Here is a 20,568-nt window from a genome sequence, read left to right as displayed (position 1 = left end):
TCACTGGTTGGTTACAATTCTTTCTAGTGTCAAACCACTGGCACTACTTTGGAAAATCACACTCTTCACCTGCCAGACTGTAGCAGCAAAGGCCGGTTAAACAATACACAATGTGATATGCAGCTATTGTAGCAAAGGAACGTAGGTCACTGATCTATAAGAGGGAGAATGCTCCACCCACAAAACAACCTTAACTCTGCCCATGTTAAGGCCTGCCTCAGAATGCTACTAACACACATACCATGAGGCTGTCTTCCCACGTACTCCTGTCCCAGTACAACATTGTGGCCGAAAGGGCTAAGATGACCCTGAGATGTAGAAACAGGGGACTCTTGAAGGAGCTGGGAAGATATTTACATCTGGTTTTGGCCCTGGTGTGATCACTGCTGGGATCCTGTGTCCAGATCTGGTGCCCACAATCCAGGAAACATGTTGCTAAATTGGAAAGGCTTGGGGAGAGCCATGAGAATGGTAAAAGGACTGGAAAAATGGGCACTTACTTGATGAGCACCAGCAGGAATTGAACCAGGCAGCTTCAGAGCTAGAAGTGTGAGCCCCTATAGTGTGCACAAGAGAGCCAGAGGCCGTGTGCAGGGCTGTAACAGACCTATAGCCTCTGCAGGTCACCCATAGCTGGGGTCACAGACCACGTCTTGGCCAGTGATTTATACATGTCCATCTCTCCCCTCCCATTGCTGCCCCTCAGTGCCTTGGGGGAGGAGGGTTTGCGGAGTTTCCCAGAATGCACTGCTTCTGCGGCTGAGCTGGGAAGATTGGTTTTGGTACCCAGAGGATGTCACGGTGGAAATGATTTAGGAGGCGGTTAGTGTGGACACAGGGCGAACTTTCAGTGGTTGTAAACCCCATTCTGCAGGGCTAGTTGGGGGGCCCTGACCCGCTTGAATTCAAAGCCGATCTACCCGGCCCGTTCGGTTCTCAGAACAATCCAGGGGAGGGGGAAAGACAGAGCGGTAGCCACTTAATGCACACCACGCAATGTCTGCATTTCCTGTGTGGTTTCTAGTGAAGAACGGTCAGTGCTTGTAGGTGCCCTGAGCTGCACAGATCATGCCTGATGGCCAGTTAATGGGGCACCTCCTTGCCCCGCTCTGAGCCCCTGCTGGGAAATCAAAGCAGGGACACACTTGGCCAATGGAAGACGAAGAGGGCTACATGGCATTAGACCTCCGGCAGAAGCAGAGACAGGCAGGCCGCCACGCAGCAGGAGGTGGGGCCCATGGTAAGTCTTCGAGCGCCCTGGGTACCTGCTTTTGCAACACAGCAATTACAGGCTGGCTTTAAAGAAAACCAGCGGAGCTGCAATTTACTAGAATCGGGCACCCAACTCCACTGGACGGCTCTAACAGCCCTCGCCTGATCCTTTATGTGCTGCATTTCAGAAGAGATGAGTGAAAGCATCTCAGGGTGAGTGGATGGTTCACAGGGAGTAAGACTGGCTGAATCTGCCCTTTAATTTTGTATTTCCAATGTCACAGCTAAAGATTTGTTCCAGCAACTACTCACCAGGGGCAGATGACCGTTTTGCAGGGCCCCGGGCAGCGTAATTTCGTGGGGCCCCCCCTTTGCCACGGCGCATGCGCGAGGCTTTTTGGAGCGCGGGGCCCGGGGCGGTCGCCCTGTTCGCCCTGCCCTATATCCACCCCTGCTACTCACTATGTGTGGTAGGGTTAACTACGCTGCATAGCACCGTTCCGGGCCTAAATGTCAGATGAGAACTAATTCTTCTCGAGGGCTGACATTAAAACCAGTAGCGGTCCAGCTGGCCTCCAAACAGACTTCAAACAGCAGGCATTTATCAGCACAGGCCTGATTCTGAATGAGCTTCCCCAACCCGTGTAACTGTCTTAGAGGCAGAAAAATCTCTGTCTCCCTTGAGCTGTGCACATGAAGTGTAGCTGTGTTGGTCCTAGGATAGGAGAGAGACAAGATAGGTGGGCAAAGCTTTTACCAGACCAACTTGGGTTGGTGGAAGAAACAAACTTTCCAGCCACACGGAGCTTTCCTTCAGGTGTGTGCAGCTCAAAAGCTTGTCTCTTCCACCAACTGAACTTGATCCAATAAGAACATAAGGGCAGTCGTATTGGGTCAGATCAAAGGACCATCCAGTCTTTTGACAGTGGCCAACGGCAGATGCCCCCGAGGGAATGAACAGAATTGGTTGTGATGGGTTGTAACTCAGAGGTCCCCTTGGGGCTGACCATGCCACAGTGCCCACCTACCTGCCCTTTGGTGCTCTCCACCATGATTTGGTCTCCCCCAGCCAAGACACGGAAGTAACAGCCCCCACCCCCCATCAGAACAACACACACACATCAGGTCAGCCCTGAGAAGGCCCAGCTCTAAGGCCATTAACAGAAGTCAAGAGTTCAGCCCCGAAGAGGATCAAAACCCCAGATAAATCCGCCTTACTCTGTATAACAGTTTTACACAGAGAGAGTCCATAAGGCGCAGCTTCTTTATCAATGAGAGAGAGATGCATATGCATAAGCCAATTTTCAGAGAGCATGGGACAGGGCCCAGTCACACAAGTAATCAAGTGAGCCAATAAAAGATAACATCTCTTCTCCCTCGCCTCTCTAAAGTATTGGGGGTAGCCAAGTTAGTCCGTACAAGATAATCTTAAAAAACAACAAATGGTCTGGTAGCACTTTATAGACTAACAAAACATGTGAGTCTATAAAGTGCTACCAGACCACTTGTTGTTTTTTAAGTTTTCTCTGAAGTGTGTGTGTCATTCTTAGGTGAGAGGAAACTTTGGCACACATCAACAAGCTGTATTTTCCACGCAAAGACCGACACAAAGGTTGTTTTGTTGTTTATTTTGCGGCGCACTGCCTACAGTTTGCGCTGTAAACTCCATAGTTGTTTTAGTCTTTAACAAAGAAAATTGCTCTTGTGGCTGAGACCCTCGCCTGCTGCTGAAGAGTCCTGGGGCAAATCACCTGTGTGCCTCAGTTTCCCCCTTGTAGCATGGGGATGAAAACAAAGGCCCTTATTAAAAAAAATTGCTGGGATTTTATCACTCTTTATTCTAAAATTTTTAAAAGGAGTACACATAGTCAAAACTGAAAACAAAACATAGTGGATGGGTCCAAGGGGAACCTGATACTCTTGGAGGCCATGGAAGAGGGGGTACTTACAATATAGCAGTCTGGTGGTCTCAGCTATTGAGATCATGCTCCCTGCTCATCTTGTTCCCCCATTGCTCAGAGGAAGCAGACAGGGCTGGGATCAAGAAGAGCAGTGTTCCCTGTGAGCTATGCGCTTGTGCGGCGACTCAGGAGGGATTCAAATACCACCAGCCGATTAGCAGAGAGCTGACAGCTAGCTTTTTTGTTTCTACTAGTGGTGCACATTGGCATATGCCTCAGTGCACAGAACAAAATTTATTCTACATGTGGACTGAAAAGATCAGAGGGAACATTGATCAGGAGGGGAATGGAGTGCTGCACACTGTGGCTACGTCTACATTGCGCTCTCCTGCGCAAGAACATATGCAAATGAGGCATGCCTCATTTGCATATGTTCTTGCACAAGAGAGCGAAATGTAGACATAGCCTGTGAGTACTGGCTCTTCGATCAGACAGAGTCTTCTCCTGATCTCGGCCCTTAGCACAGCCCCATCTGCTCCCTGGGACCACACTGAAGCTCTGTATAGAGTCAGGAAGGTGGTTCTGTGTGGGTCGGGTTGGCTGCCAGTACCAGACCGTCTCTCCATCTTGCTCTCCAAGGCAGACAGACCCTAGTCAGACAGAACTCATGCACAGGAAGCAGGTTAGGCTGTGGTGCAGGGCCAGGGTCCGGAAGGGCCCTCCCCTCAAAGTGTGGTCAGTAGTCAAGGTGTGGAATCTTCCTCCTCCCACTTGATTTTAAGTTTCAGGTCTACTTCTTCTGCCAAAAAATTCTTGGGTCTCAAAAAAGCCAAATTTGCATGAAAAAAAAATCGGGAAAACTTGAGTCCTGGCTTTTTCAAAACCTGGGAAATGTTCAGAGAAGAATCAGAAAATACGGAAAGTGAAGGGGATCCTTGCGTGAAGATGATAATTCTTTCTTTGCTTGTTCTAATCAGCTCACATGCTCTTGGGCAGAGCCCGACATATTGGCTACGTCTACACTGTGTTTCATCAAAAACAACAAGGGGTCCTGTCATGCCTTAAAGACTAACAATTTTATTATGGCATGAGCTTTCGTGAATTGCAACTCACTTTATCAGATGCATGAAGTGAAAGAAAAAGAAACAGGTGGTACGGTTACAGAGATGAGGGTGTTACATTAGAGCTAATCAATTGGGACAGATATGAATAAGAAGGCGAGAATACTGAAAGGGAAAAATTACTTATTTCCGCTGTTTCATGTTGCAGACTGGTTTTGATCTGGAATTCATATGCACATTTGACACCATGGCTGCGTTTAGACTGGCAAAAACTTGCCAGCTGTCTACACTGGCCGCTTGAATTTGTACGAGAACACTGACGATCTCATGTAAGATTGTCAGTGTTCTTGCACAAATACACTGACGCTCCCGCTCAGGAAAAAGCCCTCTTGCACAAATATTTTTGCGCGAGAGGGCCAGTGTAGACAGGGAAGAACTGTTTTGCACAAAAAAGCCCTGATGGTGAAAATGGCGATCGGGGCTTTCTTGCGCAAAATCGTGTCTAGACTGGCCATGGATGCTTTTACGCAAAAGCACTTTTTGCACAAAGGCACCCGTGCCAATCTAGACGCTCTTTTGCAGAAATACTTTTAACGGAAAAACTTTTCTGTTAAAAGCAATTCTGCAAAATCATGCCAGTCTAGACGCACCCCATCAGTATGGGTCTGAATTTGGGATTGGGAAAAGCTCTCTCATTACAATAAGCAATCGTTCCCTTTAGGTATTCTGACCTTGTTGTTCACATCCACCTTGACTGAATTAGCTCTGAGGTAACATTCCCTTCTCTGTAACTCTACCAACACTTCCATGTCTGTAGCCCTACTGTCAGTTTCTGTCACTTTCACTTCATGCATCTGATGAAGTGAGCTGCAACTCACAAAAGCTTATCCCATAATAAAATTGTTAACCTTTAAGGTTCCACCGGTCTCCTTGTCTTGTTTTATTTTCCTGTTTATTTAAAGAGCTAGCTTGTAGTTTTAATACAGCTTTCCACTTGCCTCAACTGGTATGGCTGAAGCACAGATTCTCTGGGTAGCCACAAAGGGAAGTACCTAGGACCTCACCCTTTATGTGACAGAGCCAACCAGTCAGTGACGGTTCATTTGTTAACGGGTTGACATTGTTTGCAGTGGAGTACAGCTGTGTTGGTGCCAGGATATTCGAAGAAGAAGGTGGGTGAGGTAATATCTTTTATTGGCCCAATTTCTCTTGATGGAAGAGAGAAGCGTTGAAGAAGAACTCCGTGTGTCTTGAAAACTTGTCTGTCACCAACAGAAATTGATCCCTTAAATGATGTTACTTCACTTTCCTTGTTTCTCTCATAGGGTATGTCTACACTACAAAGTTAATTCGAACTAACAGCCGTTAGTTCGAATTAACTTTCATAGCGTCTATACACACAAACCGCTAGTTCGAACTTAATTCAAACTAGCAGAGCGCTTAATTCGAACTAGGTAAACCTCATTCTACAAGGACTAACGCCTAGTTCAAATTAACTAGTTCGAATTAAGGGCTGTGTAGCCACTTAATTCGAACTAGAGGGAGGCTAGCCCTCCCCAGCTTTCCCTGGTGGCCACTTTGGGCACCACCAGGGAAACTCTTCTGCCCCCCTCCCAGACCCGGATCCCTTAAAGGGGCACGGGCTGGCTACGGTGCCTGTGCCAGGTGTAAGCCTGCTAGCACCCAGCCAGCAGACCCTGCACCTGGCACGGCTCCAGCCAGCCACCCGCTGCCACACAGGCCTCCGCCTCTTCCTGGAACCAGGCTGGCGGCTCCCAGGAGCCTGCTCAGCTCCACAAGAGGCGGGCGCCTGCCTGGTCTAGTGCAGACACCATGGACCTCATCCACGACCTCCGCACTAGGCACAGGAAAGTGGCCGTCTAGGGCAGGATAGCTGCCAACCTGGCCACCCAGGAGCAGGTTTGCATGAAAATCAAAGTGGTCCAGTGAGACCGCTGACCCTGAGCCCTGAGCTTAGAATGGCTGTACTGGGTCAGACCAAAGGTCCATCTAGCCCAGTAGCCTGTCTGCCGACAGCGGCCAACACTAGGTACCCTGGAGAGGATGGACCGAAGACAATGACCAAGCCATTTCTCTCGTGCCATCCATCTCCAGCCTTCCACAAACAGAGGCCAGGGACACCATTTCTACCCCCTGGCTAATAGCACTCCATGGACCCAACCTCCATCACTTTATCTCACTTCTCTTTAAACTCTGTTCTAGTTCTAGCCTTCACAGCCTCCTGCAGCAAGGAGTTCCATAGGTTGACTATTTGCTTTGTGAAGAAGAACTTTCTGTTGTTAGTTTGAAGCCTGCTACACATTCATTTCATCTGGTGTCCTCTAGTCCTTCTATTATGGGAACTAATGAAGAACTTTTCTGTATGCACCCTTTCCACACCACTCATGCTTTTATAGACCTCTATCATATCCCCCCTCAGTCTCCTCTTTTCTAAGCTGAAAAGTCCCAGTCTCTTTAGCCTCTCTTTGTATGGGACCTGTTCCAAACCCCTCATCATTTTAGTTGCCCTCCCCTCTCCCACCCTCTCTCTTCCCCTCTCCCACCTCCTTTTCCCAGTCTCCCCCAGTTTTGTTCAATAAAGAGAGATTCTATTTTTGAACACACGTGTCCTTTATTTTGTACATCAGGAAGGGGGGCTAGGGAGGGGTAAGTGGAAGGAGGTGAGGGTGGAATGGGGTACGAGCCCCCGATGGGGAGGACTGGGCTGGCTCTGCAGGCTCCTTGGGGTGGAAGCTCTTCTGCAGCCCCACGATTGACCCCTCACCCCGAATGGCAGCCTGCGGCAAGTGCAGCCGGGCTGATGGCCGAGTGCTGTGATGTGCCGAGTGTGGGCACTCAGGGCACTCCAAGCCAGGACTGCTTTGCAAGTGGGGAACCCCTGAGAACTGTCTGTCCAGAGTGGGGGTCGGGGCCTTTTAAGAACATCCCTCGGCTAGCCTGAGACAGCAGTTCCACGCTCTAAGTCCTAATCTGATGCCCTGCCGGCACTGCTTCCGGCCATCCTTAACCTCGGTTCAGGGTCCTCTCAATGTGGACATGCTAGTTCGAATTAGCAAAACGCTAATTCGAACTAGTTTTTAAGTCTGGATGCGCTAATTTGAATTAGCTTAGTGCTGTAGTGTAGACATACCCATAGTTATCTTTAGTATATCTTCAGCTTTGACATATGGTATTCTGGTAAGACACTTCAAATAATTGCTTCTGGTGTTACATAAATATGCTATGGGCTATACAACAGCATCCCATGTCTCACTGTTATTATCTCTGACTGCTGTTTGACCATCTCTGTTCCAGGACTGGGATTTATGTATAAATATAGTAAGTAGTCCCAGACTCCATGTTGTTGTCTTCTCCTACACTGGAAACCACCCAACAAGGCCCTGGCATGTTGCTTCTGCTTGGCAGAGAAGCAGAAGGGGTGTTAGAATGAGCTCCACATATGGATTGTTGCAGATTCCTGTGAGCGTGCCCGCTGTATTCGAATTGCTCTAGGGGTCGGATGGGCTGGGAATATTGTCCTGCTGGCTGCTGTGATAGCACTGGGGCTGTGGGGTGAGTAGTTCCAGGGCTTATAACCCTTTGCACAGGTATGTAACAGTGTACCATGAATTCTCCTTTTCCCACATGCCATTGAGATTCCACTTCTGCTTCCAATGTGTTATGTGATCAGAACCCCCGGCACATCCTCATTGCAGGTCACCATATGATATGAAGAATGGGAAATGACAGCCTAGGAAGGAGTAATGCAGAAAGGTAGCCAGGAGCCATAGTGGACCACAAGCTAAATATGAGTCAACAGTGGGAGAATGTTGCAAAAAAAGCAAACATGATTCTGGGAGGTATTAACAAGAGTGTTGTGAGGAAGACATGAGAAGTCATTCTTCCGCTCTACTCTGCTCTGGTTAGACATCACTCGGAGTATTGTGTCCAGTTCTGGGCACCATATTTCAAGAAAAATGTGGAGAAATTGGAGAAGGTCCAGAAAAGAGCAACAAGAGTGATGAAAGGTCTAGCGAACATGAGCTATGAGGAAAGACTGAAAGAATTGGGCTTGTTTAGTTTGGAAAGGAGAAGACTTAGAGAGGGAATGATAGCAGTTTTCAAGTAGCTAAAAGAATGTTACAAGGAGGAGGGAGAAAAAATGTTCTCTTTGTCCTCTGAGGATAGGACAAGAAGCAAGGGGCTTAAACTGCAGCAAGAGAGGTTTAGGTTGGGCATTACAAAAAACTTCCTAACTGTCAGGGTGGTTAAACACTGGAATAAATTGCTTAGGGAGGTTGTGAAATCTCCATGTCTGGAGATATTTAAGAGCAGGTTGGATAGACCCCTATCAGGGATGGTCTAGATGGTGTTTGGTCCTGCCATGAGGGCAGGGGACTGGACTCGATGACCTCTCAAGGTCCCTTCCAGTTCTAGTGTTCTATGATTCTATGATTCTATGAACAAAATGTACATCAGAGCTGGAAACATGAGAGTCCTGGGATGTGCCTAGATCATGTCCCAGTTAAATGTGTAGGGAAAAGGGGATTACAACTTACAGTTACGGCTCTGCGCAGATACAAAATTGGTATCCACAGCCACAATAATGTGGATGTGGATACCGGTGGATATAAATCAGATATCTGTAAATTTGCAGGGATCTACAAACGAATTTTGTATCTGCTCAGGTTCATAACTCCTGGCTAGGTTTTCCCAAGGTCATTCTTTTAATCAGTCTAGATGCTCCGTGTACACAGCCAGTCTGCTGTTTAATTACACAGGCTCAGGATCATCCTGGACATCCCAGATATTTGTTCCACAAAGGTGACAACCCCATTAAACACTCAGTTTTCTCTCAAGTATCAGAGGGGTAGCCGTGTTAGTCTGAATCTGCAAAAGCGACGAGGAGTCCTGTGGCACCTTATAGACTAACTGAAGTGTAGGAGCATAAGCTTTCATGGGCAAAGACCCACTTCGTCAGATGCATGTAGTGGAAATTTCCAGAGGCAGGAATAAATATGCAGGCCAGGATCAGGCTGGAGATGACCAGGTGGATCCAATCAAGGAGGATGAGGCCCACTTCTAGCAGCTGATCTGGAGGTGTGAATTCCAAGAGAACAGAAGCTGCTTTTGTAGTTAGCAAGCCATTCACAGTCTTTGTTTAATCCAGAGTTGATTGTGTCAAACTTAAAGATGAACTGTAGCTCAGCAGTTTCTCTTTGAAGTCTGGTCCTGAAGTTTTTTTGCTGCAGGATGGCTACTTTTAGATCTGCAATTGTGTGTCCAGGAAGACTGAAGTGTTCCCTACAGGTTTTTGTATGTTGCCATTCCTAATATCAGATTTGTGTCCATTGATTCTTTTACGTAGGGACTGTCCTGTTTGGCCGATGTATATAGCAGTGGGGCATTGTTGGCACATGATGGCATATATTACGTTGGTGGATGTGCAGGAGAATGTACCAGTGACAGTATGGCTGATCTGGTTAGGTCCTGTGATGGTGTTGCTGGTGTATATATGTGGGCAGAGTTGGCACCGAGGTTTGTTGCAAGGATTGGTTCCTGAGTTCGAGTTATTATGGTGCGGTGTATAGTTGCTGGTGAGAATATGCTTCAGGTTGGCAGGTTGTCTGTGGGCAAGGACCGGCCTACCTCCCAAGGCCTGTGAAAGCGAGGGATCATTGTCCAGGATGGGTTGAAGATCACTAATGATGCGTTGGAGAGGTTTTAGCTGGGGACTGTAGGTGAAGGCCAGTGGTGTTCTGTTGGTTTCTTTCTTGGGCTTGTCCCGTAGCAGGAGGCTTCTGGGTACATGTCTGGCTCTGTCAATCTGTCTCCTCACTTCCTCGTGTGGGTATCGCAGTTTACAGAATGCTTGTTGAAGATCTTGTAGGTGTAGGTCTCTGTCTGAGGGGTTGGAGCATATGCGGTTGTACCTCAGTGCTTGGCTGTAAACAATGGATCGTGTGGTGTGTCCGGGATGGAAACTGGAGGCATGCAGGTAAGTATAGCAGTCGGTAGGTTTTCGGTATAGGGTGGTATTGATATGACCGTCACTTATTTGTATCGTGGTGTCCAGGAAATGGACCTCCCGTGTAGATTGGTCCATGCTGAGGTTGATGGTGGGGTGGAAGCTGTTGAAATCATGGTGAAAGTTTTCTCTGACCCCCTCTTGTCACTGATGTTGGTGCTGTCGTAAAGTTTTCCAGTTACACGTCCGTTGTGAAGAACAGACCAGAGCAGCAACGAATAGCATGAATAACGACGGTGCCACCTACGTTTTCACCAATGGAACCAGACACACCACTAACCTGGAAGAGTTCCTGTCTCACTTGAAACAATTTCTGTGTCAGCCTTCCTACAGTCGCTCAGAAGGTAACCTCATAGGTACCACTGCAGCTTCCTGCACTGCGGTGACGTCTAGTGGCAACTTTGTAATTCAGTACACACAGAACAGGTTGCTTCCATATGTGCCATAAATACCCTCATTGCTTGTGAATCTTGCATCCCCAAAGGTTGAAAGATTCTTCCACTCCTCCTATATCCCACCATATACACAACAGTGTCCTGCGGGGGGAAAAGATCACCCTATGGCTTTAACTATGGTTTAGAGCAGGGGTCTCCAAACTACGGCCCGCGGGCCGGATGCGGCCCGCGAGGCCCTCTCATCCGGCCCGTGGAGACCGTCCCTGGGGTGCCGCCGAACGGGCCCTTCTTGCTCTGTTAGGGGTTGTGCGGCGTGTACTCACGCCGCGCCGGGGCAGGAGAAGCGGGCCGCTCCGCTGACAAGCGGCCACGCGGCGGCAAACGGCGCAGGGGGCGGGGGTTAGCACGGGCGGCGTTCCCCCGCCCAGACTGACAGGGCAGCCGGCCAATCAGGGGGCAGGAGAAGCGGGCCGCTCCTCTGACAAGCGGCCGCGCGGCGACAAACGGCGCAGGGGGCGGGGGTTAGCACGGGCTGCGTTCCCCCGCCCAGACTGACAGGGCAGCCGGCCAATCAGGGGGCATGAGAAGCGGGCCGCTCCTCTGACAAGCGGCCGCGCGGCGGCAAACGGCGCAGGGGCGGGGGTTAGCACGGGCGGCGTTCCCCCGCCCAGACTGACAGGGCAGCCGGCCAATCAGGGGGCAGGATGGGCGGTGGTGGTAACGCCCGCCCGGCGACGTGCGGGGGAACGTGAACCCCGGCGGGAACTTTAAAAAGGTGACCCCTTCCGCCCGGAGGGGGGAAGGAGTGAGCGGTGGCAAGCAGGAGGGGAGGACAGCGTGCAGAGGAAGGGGAGAGCAGGGGGAAAAGCCCCCCCCTTCCAGGAGAAACGGATTCGCAGGCGAATATTCTGAAGAGGAAACATTAAAAGCAACAATCTCTCTACCTTAAGTGGATATATTTGCACACTATATTCAGGTAAGTTTAACTTAAGAAATCATAAGAATTTTTAAAAATTGTTTCGGGTCATTTGCAGCTATTATTGCGACAAAATTAGTTCGCATAATCAGGTTTTTTGAGCGATATTGTGTGCAAGATACTTTCAGTTTCATTATTTATTCATGTTGAATTCACTTTATTTTAGTGCCCAGCGATGGCCGAGAAGAGGAAAAGAAAAATAGACGATGAGTGTCGGCAATTTCAAGAAGAATGGAGTTTGAAATACTTCTTCATCAAATCCGGCGAGAAAGCATTGTGTGTGATTTGCAACGAAACCGTGGCTGTGATGAAAGAATACAACCTGCGCCGTCATCATCAAAGCAAACATCAGGAGAAATATGTACAGTTGAAGGGTAAAGTCCGTGCCGAAAAATTTTCTAAATTACAAAATCAACTCACATCTCAGAGGACATTGTTCAGTAAATCCTCAAATGAAAATGAATCCTTAACTAAGGCCAGTTATAAAGTTGCCTACGTCCTGGCTAAAAGTGGCAAACCCTTTACAGATGGTGAAGTAGTGAAGGAATGTTTGTTGGAAGTGGCTGAGGAACTTTGCCCAGAAAAGTCAAAACAATTTGAAAACGTAGCTTTGGGTGCGAATACCATTGCCCGCCGTGTTGCAGACATGGGTGAAAACATTGTGACTCAAATAGCGAAAAATGCAAGCAAGTTTCGCCATTTTTCAATTGCAATGGATGAATCGCTGGACAGCTGCTCCACCTCTCAACTGCTTGTGTTCATTAGAGGTGTGGATGAAGACATGAACATAACACAAGAGCTGGCTTCCCTACATAGCATGTATGGCACTGTTACCGGAGAGGATATATTCAATGAGTTGAAAAAAACATTTGCTGATTATAACTTGGACTGGACTAACCTCAGTTGCCTGACTGTTGATGGAGGAAAGAACATGAGTGGCATAAAGAAAGGCTTGGTTGGACAAGTGAAGCAGATGTGTAATGAGAAAAACATTATACAACCAATGTTCCTGCACTGTATTATTCACCAGCAAGCTTTGTGTGCTAAATATGTGGACATTAGCAGTGTACTGAATCCTGTGGTGAAGATGGTGAATTTAATAAGGTCACATGGGCTCAACCATAGACAGTTCAGAGACATGTTGAAAGATACAGACACAGAATCACAAGATTTACCATATTACACAGCAGTAAGATGGCTAAGTTGTGAGAAAGTTCTGAGCAGAGTATTTAAGTTAAGAAAGGAAATAGGTGACTTCCTGGAAAGTAAAGGCAAGCCACAGCCATTACTGTCTGATGAAGAGTGGGTATGGAAATTGGCTTTTGCTGCAGACATAACTAGTCATTTAAATTTTCTGAACCTAAAACTACAAGGAGAGCAAAATCTAGTTTCTGATCTATACACCCACCTAAAGGCCTTCAGATCCAAACTTGTCTTGTTTTTGGAACAAGTACAGGCCAACAACTTGACGCACTTTCAGCAGTGCAAGGTCTTCATGGCTGAAGCAACAGCTGAGTTCCCCACGTCATTTGCATGTGAGATCATCAAAGACCTCCAGCTGCAGTTTCAGCAGCGGTTTTCTGACTTGGATTCAAAGGCAGAAGAAGTGAGATTGTTTCAAAACCCATTTGAAGCAGATGTGGCCAGTTGCCCAGATGAACTGCAGCTGGAAGTCATTGAATTGCAAGCAAATGACCTCCTTAGGGACAAGTTCAAAATAGGACTGGTGGGTTTTTACCAGTTTTTGCCCAAGGAAGACTTTCCTAATGTCAAAACTTTTGCATCAAGGTACCTTTCAATCTTTGGAACAACATACCTGTGTGAACAAACATTTTCAAGAATGAAATATGTGAAGAACAATATGAGAACAAACTTGTCCGATGATAATCTCAGGTCACTGTTGATGTTAGGGACAACAAATCTAAAGCCAGAAATGTCTGCTATTTTGGCATCCAGGAAACAATTTCACCATTCACACTAATACAGGTGTTCATGTGTAGTGTATCAATGTGTTATTAAATAATAACTGAATAAAATAATATTAAATAAATAATTAAAAACAACATCCATGTTTTGATTGTTTTTTATTTGGACCTCAAGTGTGTAGTCGGCCCCCGAACTGCTGTTTGATAGTTAATGCGGCCCTCGGGCTGAAAAGTTTGGAGACCCCTGGTTTAGAGCAATGTTTCTCAACCTTATTTTTATAAAGTACCCCTTTAAAAAAATAAAAATTATAAGTACCCCAAGTACCTACAGTTTTCAGACACACCATATTTTTTCTACCATTGCAACATATTTGTTTAAACAACTTAATTGTAGCTGAGTGGGCGATGAAATTTTTGGGTGTTAAAAGTACAAAAATAATAAAATGCTGTAAAACGTAAAACAAAAATTCAGTTTTCTCCAAATTTCAGTTGTGTTTACATACTCCCCAGACTTCTCTCGAGTACCTCTAAAGGTACGCATACCACTGGTTGAGAAACACTGGTTTAGCAACCTCCCTACCATAAATCATCTATCAACAATAAGCAGCCATCTCTGGGGAGGAACTTTTTGGTTCTTTAGCAGCGCACTACAACACTGTATGCAAGAGCTAAAGAGCAGAAATATCCAACTGCAATTTCACAGGGAATTAAGGGAGGGGGGAAATGTAGCTACCCAAACTGGCAAAGCAACATTGCTGTTCAAAAGTGGCAATGAGGTGTAATAATCCCATTTTGATGCCACCACCTGAAAAACTATAAGAGCTGAGGAAACTTTAAGAGCTGAGGAAATTATTCTGCACATACATGGAAAAAGCCCACACATGGATGGAAAAGATTAGAGGGAACATTACCCACTACTTATCTTTTAAATGCACCAGAAGGCGGCCAGCAGAAATTGCAATCTTTTTGCTGGACAGCTCTAGTTTTCTATTTTGCATGATGTTTGGGTGGATGGGGGAGACTTCATTCACTGACCATGTCTATGTACACAGTCTAATGATTTACACGTTCAAATAAAAGCACTAGATCCCCACAAACTTCCAGCTCTGCAATTCCATTCTGCAATACCAGAGGTCTGGCTGACACCTCTACCAATGCACCTTCCCCCTGGGCTGCAGTGTTTCCTGCCATCCGGCAACAAGTCCTATCCTTAAACTAAACTATCTTCTTTCCTTACTCCAGAGGGCTCCGGGTGCAAATTCTGCCCCACGGACTGGCACATGCATGAGGGAAAATGCTACTGGGCATCTAAAGAGAGTGGAATTTGGAACAGGAGCAATGATGATTGCTTAGCGAAGAGGTCTCACCTCCTGGTGATCCAGGATGAAAAGGAGATGGTAAAGTAAAAGGCAAATTTGTTGCAAAGAAAGCAAACGTGATTCTGGGATGCATTAACAGATGTGTTGTGAGCAAGACATGAGAAGTCATTCTTCCGCTCTACTCTGCACTGGTTAGGCCTCAGTTGGAGTATTGTGTCCAGTTCTGGGCACCGCATTTAAAGAAAGATGTGGAGACATTGGAGAGGGTCCAGTGAAGAGCAACGAGAATGATTAAAGGTCTAGAGAACATGAGCTATGAGGGAAGTCTGAAGGAATTGGGTTTGTTTAGTTTAGAAAAGAGAAGACTGAGGGGGGACATGATAGCTGTTTTCATTCATCTAAAAGGGTGTCATAAGGAGGAGGGAGAAAACTTGTTCATCTTGGCCTCTGAGGATAGAACAAGAAGCAATGGGCTTAAATTGCAGCAAGGGAGGTTTCAGTTGGACGTTACGAAAAAGTTCCTAACTGTCAGGGTGGTCAAACACTGGAATAAATTGCCCAGGGAGGTTGTGGAATCTCCATCTGTGGAGATATTTAAGAGTAGGTTAGATAAATGTCTATCAGAGATGATCTAGACAGTATTTGGTCCTGCCATGAGGGCAAGGGACTGGACTCGATGACCTCTCGAGGTCCCTTCCAGTCCTAGTATTCTATGATTCTATGAAATTACATACACTGCAGCTGGGGTAATAGGTCACTTGTTATAATATTATTGCCCCTATTTCTAACACTACTGCTGCTCCTTTGCCAAGCAGAAGCAGCATTTTGGGACCTTGTTGAGTGATTTCTGGTGCAGGAGAAGTTAACAACATGGAGTCCGGGATGACTTGCTATTTACACAGGAATACCAGCCCTGGAACAGAGAAGGTCAAACAGCATGCAGGGCAATCCCTTCTCCCAGGCATCTCAGCCCAACACCAACAGCCAGTTCCTAGGGAGCCCCTCTAACTCCAGAATGACCTGTCTTTGGAAAGAAATAGCTTTGGCTCAGGTAGTGCTGATCGTTGCTCATGATAGCCCCTGAAAATCAACAGCCTGTGTCTAAAGAGAGTTTGCAGGGAATGGTATCAACTTATGGCATGTTCATTCAGTCCCTTCTAATTTGTACTTCACAGGATTTCATAGCCAATGTCACTCAGGACACAAATCCGGTTTGGCTGGGACTCACCATGACATCCCCACAGAGGAAGTGGACCTGGGTGGACAACTCCCATCTGGATCAAACACGGTGAGCGTTCTGGTGTTGACTATTTTCTAGCAGCTTAGAAACAATAGTTTGACTTTCTGATTTTGACAGGGACCAAAAGTGATACACTCCCTCCCTCTGTCACTAATAGGAATTGAAGATCATGACAGAGGTCAATAAAAAGGTAATTTCTCTAAGATATCTCTCTATATATTTTAGAGATTTGTGTGTTTGTCTGTCTGTGAGTCCATCCGTCTGTGTGTCTCTGCATGAGTTCATTTATTCCAGAACTCTTAAATGGTCAGAGCTAGGGCCAACAACTTTGATTGCAGCTTCCTCTTTTTCTAACAGAAAGAAAGCTCAGCGTTTGGTTGTGCCAGGACAACCGGAAGTGCTGGGAATTGCACTGTTTTCCTCCTGGACACCTCTCAGCTGCATAATATAAAACTCCCCTGCATCATTCGATATCCTGCTTCCACAAGGCACACGAGTGTGCTGCTGTTTCAAGATTTTAAGAGAATATATTCACTAATGGGACAAGATCATGCTTTCAGAACATAAGTGTGGCCATATTGGATCAGATTAATGGTTCATCTAGCCCAGTGTTCTGTATTCCGATAGTGGCCAATGCCAGGTGCCCCAGAGGGAATGAACAGAACAGAGAATTAAGTGATTTATTCCCTGTCACCCATTCCCAACTTCTAGCAAACAGAGGCCAGGGACACCAATACTGTCATCCTGGCTAATAGCAATTGATGGACCTAACCTCCAATAATTTATCTAGCTCTTTTTTGAGCCCTACTAGGGTGCATCTACACTGAACCCATAGGTCAAAATAAGATACGCAATTTGAGCTATGCAAATTGTGTATCTTATTTCAATCTAATTTCAGAATAAACCGCTATTCTAAAATGTCCCTTAACCCTCGTGGAATAAGGTTACAGGGATATTGGAATAGTGAGCCCATTTTTTCGAAATCTATTTTGAAATAGATTTAAAAGACGTGGAATAGCTATTTTGGGTTACTGAAAGTATCCTGAAGTAGCCCCATAGTCTAGATGTAGCTTTATGGTATTTGCCTTCACAACATCCTCTGGCAAGGAGTTCCACAGAGCATGCATTTTCCACTGTGTGAAAAAAAAACTTCCTTTTGTTTGTTTCGCACCTGCTGACTATTCATTTCATTTGGTGACCCCTCATTGTTGTGTTACTATAAGGAATAAATAACTTTTACTTATTCACTTTCTCCAGAGCGATCATGATTTTATAGACCTCCATCATATCCCCCCCTTAGTCATCTTTTTTCCAAGCTGAAAATTGCCAATCCTATTAATTTCTCCTCATCTGGCAGCCATTCTATCTTTCTAATCACTTTTGTTGCCCTTTTCTGAACCTTTTCCAATTCCAGTGTATCTTTTTTGAGATGAGGCATTCACATCTGCACGCTGTGTTCAAGAACACAAAGGGGCCTGCATCTGAGAATATAATCTTCTGACAATCCATAGCATCTCCATGGGTGATACTGAATGGCATTGATTATCATAATGTATCTTTCTGGACACAGAAATTCAGAGTAGATGATCCAAACCATCCTTTTGAGACTTAAGATCTATTAATCTAAGATAGGACTATAAACACTAAAATACCTTCATTGTCTAGTTCTTGAATGATGTCATTATAGGACAGTGTTAAGGTTGTTTAATTTGCCAACTCTGTATTTCCATGTCTCAGCAGGTCTTTAAAATAAACTTAATTGTGTATGTTTTGGGTTTTTAACACTGATTTTGAGGATAGTGGCAATATCTCTCTACATTCCAGCTGTGTGTACTCGACTTCACTCCAGTGTAATTCAGCCATATGTCCGTGGGAATTATTATATGTTTGTTGCTGTTATTACACCTCGTGGAATTCTGTCCCCACAAAATAAAAATAAAAATTCTGCCCATAATATTTTAAAAGTCTACAAAATCCGGCATATTTTGTTGAAATAACACAATATAACCACGTGGGTTTGAATTATTTTCATAATTTATTTCAAAATATCCATCAGCAAGTATTTCTGTAACTGTTCAGACAACAAAAAAGATGCAAGAAATTGTTTTTTAAAACAAATGGATTCCTTATTAGGCATATCAGTACAGCACTTCGAGTAATAATTTTGGCTACAATACGGAACCAGGATCCGGGCAAAGGCTGGGGGGAGTCAGAGTAACGAAGGAGCTAAGGGAGAGAGAATTAATTGCGGAGGAGCCTGGGAGTGAACTTGGAGGGTTGTTTGGGGTGGGTGGGATCAGCAGAGAACAGAATGCTTTTTTGGCAGGAGATTTTTTAGGGATCAGGAAACCTCTCCATGAAGATCCTGGTTGGCCTGAAAGCTCTCCCATTCAGTCAGATGCATTTGCCCCTGTCCCCCTCACCCATCATCCTGATGTGTATCCGTAGTCTCCTCCCCTCTCCTCATGAGGCCTTGCACTTCCATCCCCATTCAACCCTTGATTCATCACTGTCACCCCCACTATCTCCTGATCCCTCACCCTGGTTTGTCCTCCCCAGCCATTCTGAACACCCCGCCCCCCAAAACCCTGTGCATTCCACTCTGTCTGTGCTCACCTGATTCTGTGGCCAGGGTGCTGGTGTTGAATTTCTGCTCCTGGAGCAATTCTTCATTCCTGCTGTGTTCTGGTGCCACAGTGACCTCTGTCGGGCAAAAGATGGAACTGCAGCACTTCCGGGGCAGACTGTAATTTCTACGGAAAGAAAATTCTCCGGGACACATGAATTCTGCGCCTATGCAGTGGCACAGACTTCCCTTAAGAATAAATCACTCTTTTGGTAATGTCGACAAGTCTTTTCTGCTGAGACACACCTGCTCATCATAACTGCCCTAGGGCACAGTAGGAAAATACACAGGAGAAGGAAGAAAGCAAGAGGTATTACAAATGTGAGTTCTTGAGGTGAAAAAGCTGTCATTGGTTTAATACATTCAAATGCACAAATTATGAATTTCTCCTTTGTTCTAGGTTCCCAATAGTGGGCCCTGCCGAAAGGAACAGCTGTGGAGTGATAAAAGGAAAGCAGATTCATTCTGAGACCTGCAGTGCTGTTGTTAAATGGATTTGTGAGAAGGAAGCTTTCCTGATATAATTAAAAAGGCATCCAGGACCCCCTATTTGCAGAAATGAAGCAGAAAGCAGGCTTGCTTGTGATCTGTCACATGGTCAATATTCCAAGGGATTGTTTGTTTATTTTCATTTCAAAGCTGGAATAAAAACGTTCAAAAGAAAAATGGAAGCTCCTTTGAGGATTGGGGGACTTGATTGCTAGCTCCACTTCTATTTCTCTGGCCTAACAGGAGCTGGGATTGACTCCCTGAAAAGTCTCTCTCGCCACATGCATGCCCCGTTGTGAAGAGTTTCATTCGGGAAGTTGGCATACTAAAGACCAAGACTCCCAGCGCTTTTCTTTGAGTCACATTGGAAATAATTTCCCTAATAACGCGTAAGTTTATCCTGACTCATTGCTCATGCACACTTGCCCGTCTTAGCCCCAAAGACCATTGATGCGGGTTGCCTCAGTACAAATATGAGCATATACAGCCATAATCTATGCCCTAGCAACATTACTACATAGGCTACGTCTAGACTGGCATGATTTTCCGCAAATGCTTTTAACGGAAAACTTTTCCGTTAAAAGCATTTTCAGAAAAGAGCGTCTAGATTGGCATGGACGCTTTTCCGCAAAAGCACTTTTTGCGGAAAAGCGTCCATGGCCAATCTAGACGCGCTTTTCCGCAAAAAAGCCCTGATCGCCATTTTCACGATCGGAGCTTTTTTGAGGAAAACAAATCTCAGCTGTCTACAGTGGCTCTTTTGCGCAAAACTTTTGCACAAAAGGGACTTTTGCCCAAACGGGAGCAGCATAGTATTTCTGCAAAAAGCACTGATTTCTTACAGTAGGAAGTCAGTGCTTTTGCGGAGATTCAAGCGGCAAATGTAGACAGTGGGCAAGTTTTTCCGGAAAAGCGGATGATTTTCTGGAAAAACTGGCCAGTCTAGACACAGCCCATATGTATCACCCAGAATCCTTATAATTGATTCAAGCCCAGGAGGTATCTTCCCATCATGGCCTGATACCATAGGTGAGGGCAGTGTGTCTCAACCTTTTTTTATACAGTACCCCTTTTTCAATATATATATATATACCCCTAGTACCTACAGTTTTCACACACACAACATTTTTTTCTACCATTCTGACACATTTATTTAAACAGCTTAACCATAGCTGGGCAGGTGATGACTTTTTGGGAGTAAAAATCATAACAATAAAATGCTGTAAAACTGAAAACAAAAATTCATTTTTCTTCAAATTTCAGTTGTGTTGATGTACCCTCCCTTTCCTCCCCTCGACATCTCTCAAGTACCCCTAAAGGTACTCGTACCACTGGTTGAGGAACACTGGGTGAGGGAACTAGTGGTCGTACTGCAGCCCCTGGCTTCAATGGGTTT

General features: G+C 45.8%; 1 protein-coding gene across 1 annotated transcript; it reads left to right on the top strand.

Moving 5' to 3' along the window:
* The first annotated feature begins 983 nt into the window (after nucleotides 1-983).
* LOC142823129 (killer cell lectin-like receptor subfamily F member 1) lies at nucleotides 984-19,705 on the top strand. The gene is made up of 6 exons (XM_089770584.1): nucleotides 984-1,240; nucleotides 7,649-7,747; nucleotides 10,373-10,546; nucleotides 14,741-14,895; nucleotides 15,993-16,105; nucleotides 19,084-19,705. The coding sequence occupies exons 1-6, from the start codon at nucleotides 1,153-1,155 to the stop codon at nucleotides 19,205-19,207; spliced, it is 753 nt and encodes a 250-aa protein (XP_089626710.1). The 5' UTR covers nucleotides 984-1,152; the 3' UTR covers nucleotides 19,208-19,705.
* Nucleotides 19,706-20,568: the final 863 nt, after the last annotated feature.

This window comes from Pelodiscus sinensis, chromosome 19 (genome assembly GCF_052426305.1).
Source record: "Pelodiscus sinensis isolate ZL-2025 chromosome 19, ASM5242630v1, whole genome shotgun sequence".
Classification (NCBI taxonomy): domain Eukaryota; kingdom Metazoa; phylum Chordata; order Testudines; family Trionychidae; genus Pelodiscus; species Pelodiscus sinensis.
This window is presented reverse-complemented; position numbering and strand designations above follow the sequence as displayed.

Coding starts and splice junctions, on each gene's coding strand:
- LOC142823129 (XM_089770584.1), top strand. CDS start 1,153: ATGGAAGACGAAGAGGGCTACATGGCATTAGACCTCCGGCAGAAGCAG. Junction 14,896..15,992: donor TCCAGGATGAAAAGGAGATG/GTAAAGTAAAAG, acceptor TGTACTTCACAG/GATTTCATAGCCAATGTCAC. Junction 16,106..19,083: donor TCCCATCTGGATCAAACACG/GTGAGCGTTCTG, acceptor CCTTTGTTCTAG/GTTCCCAATAGTGGGCCCTG.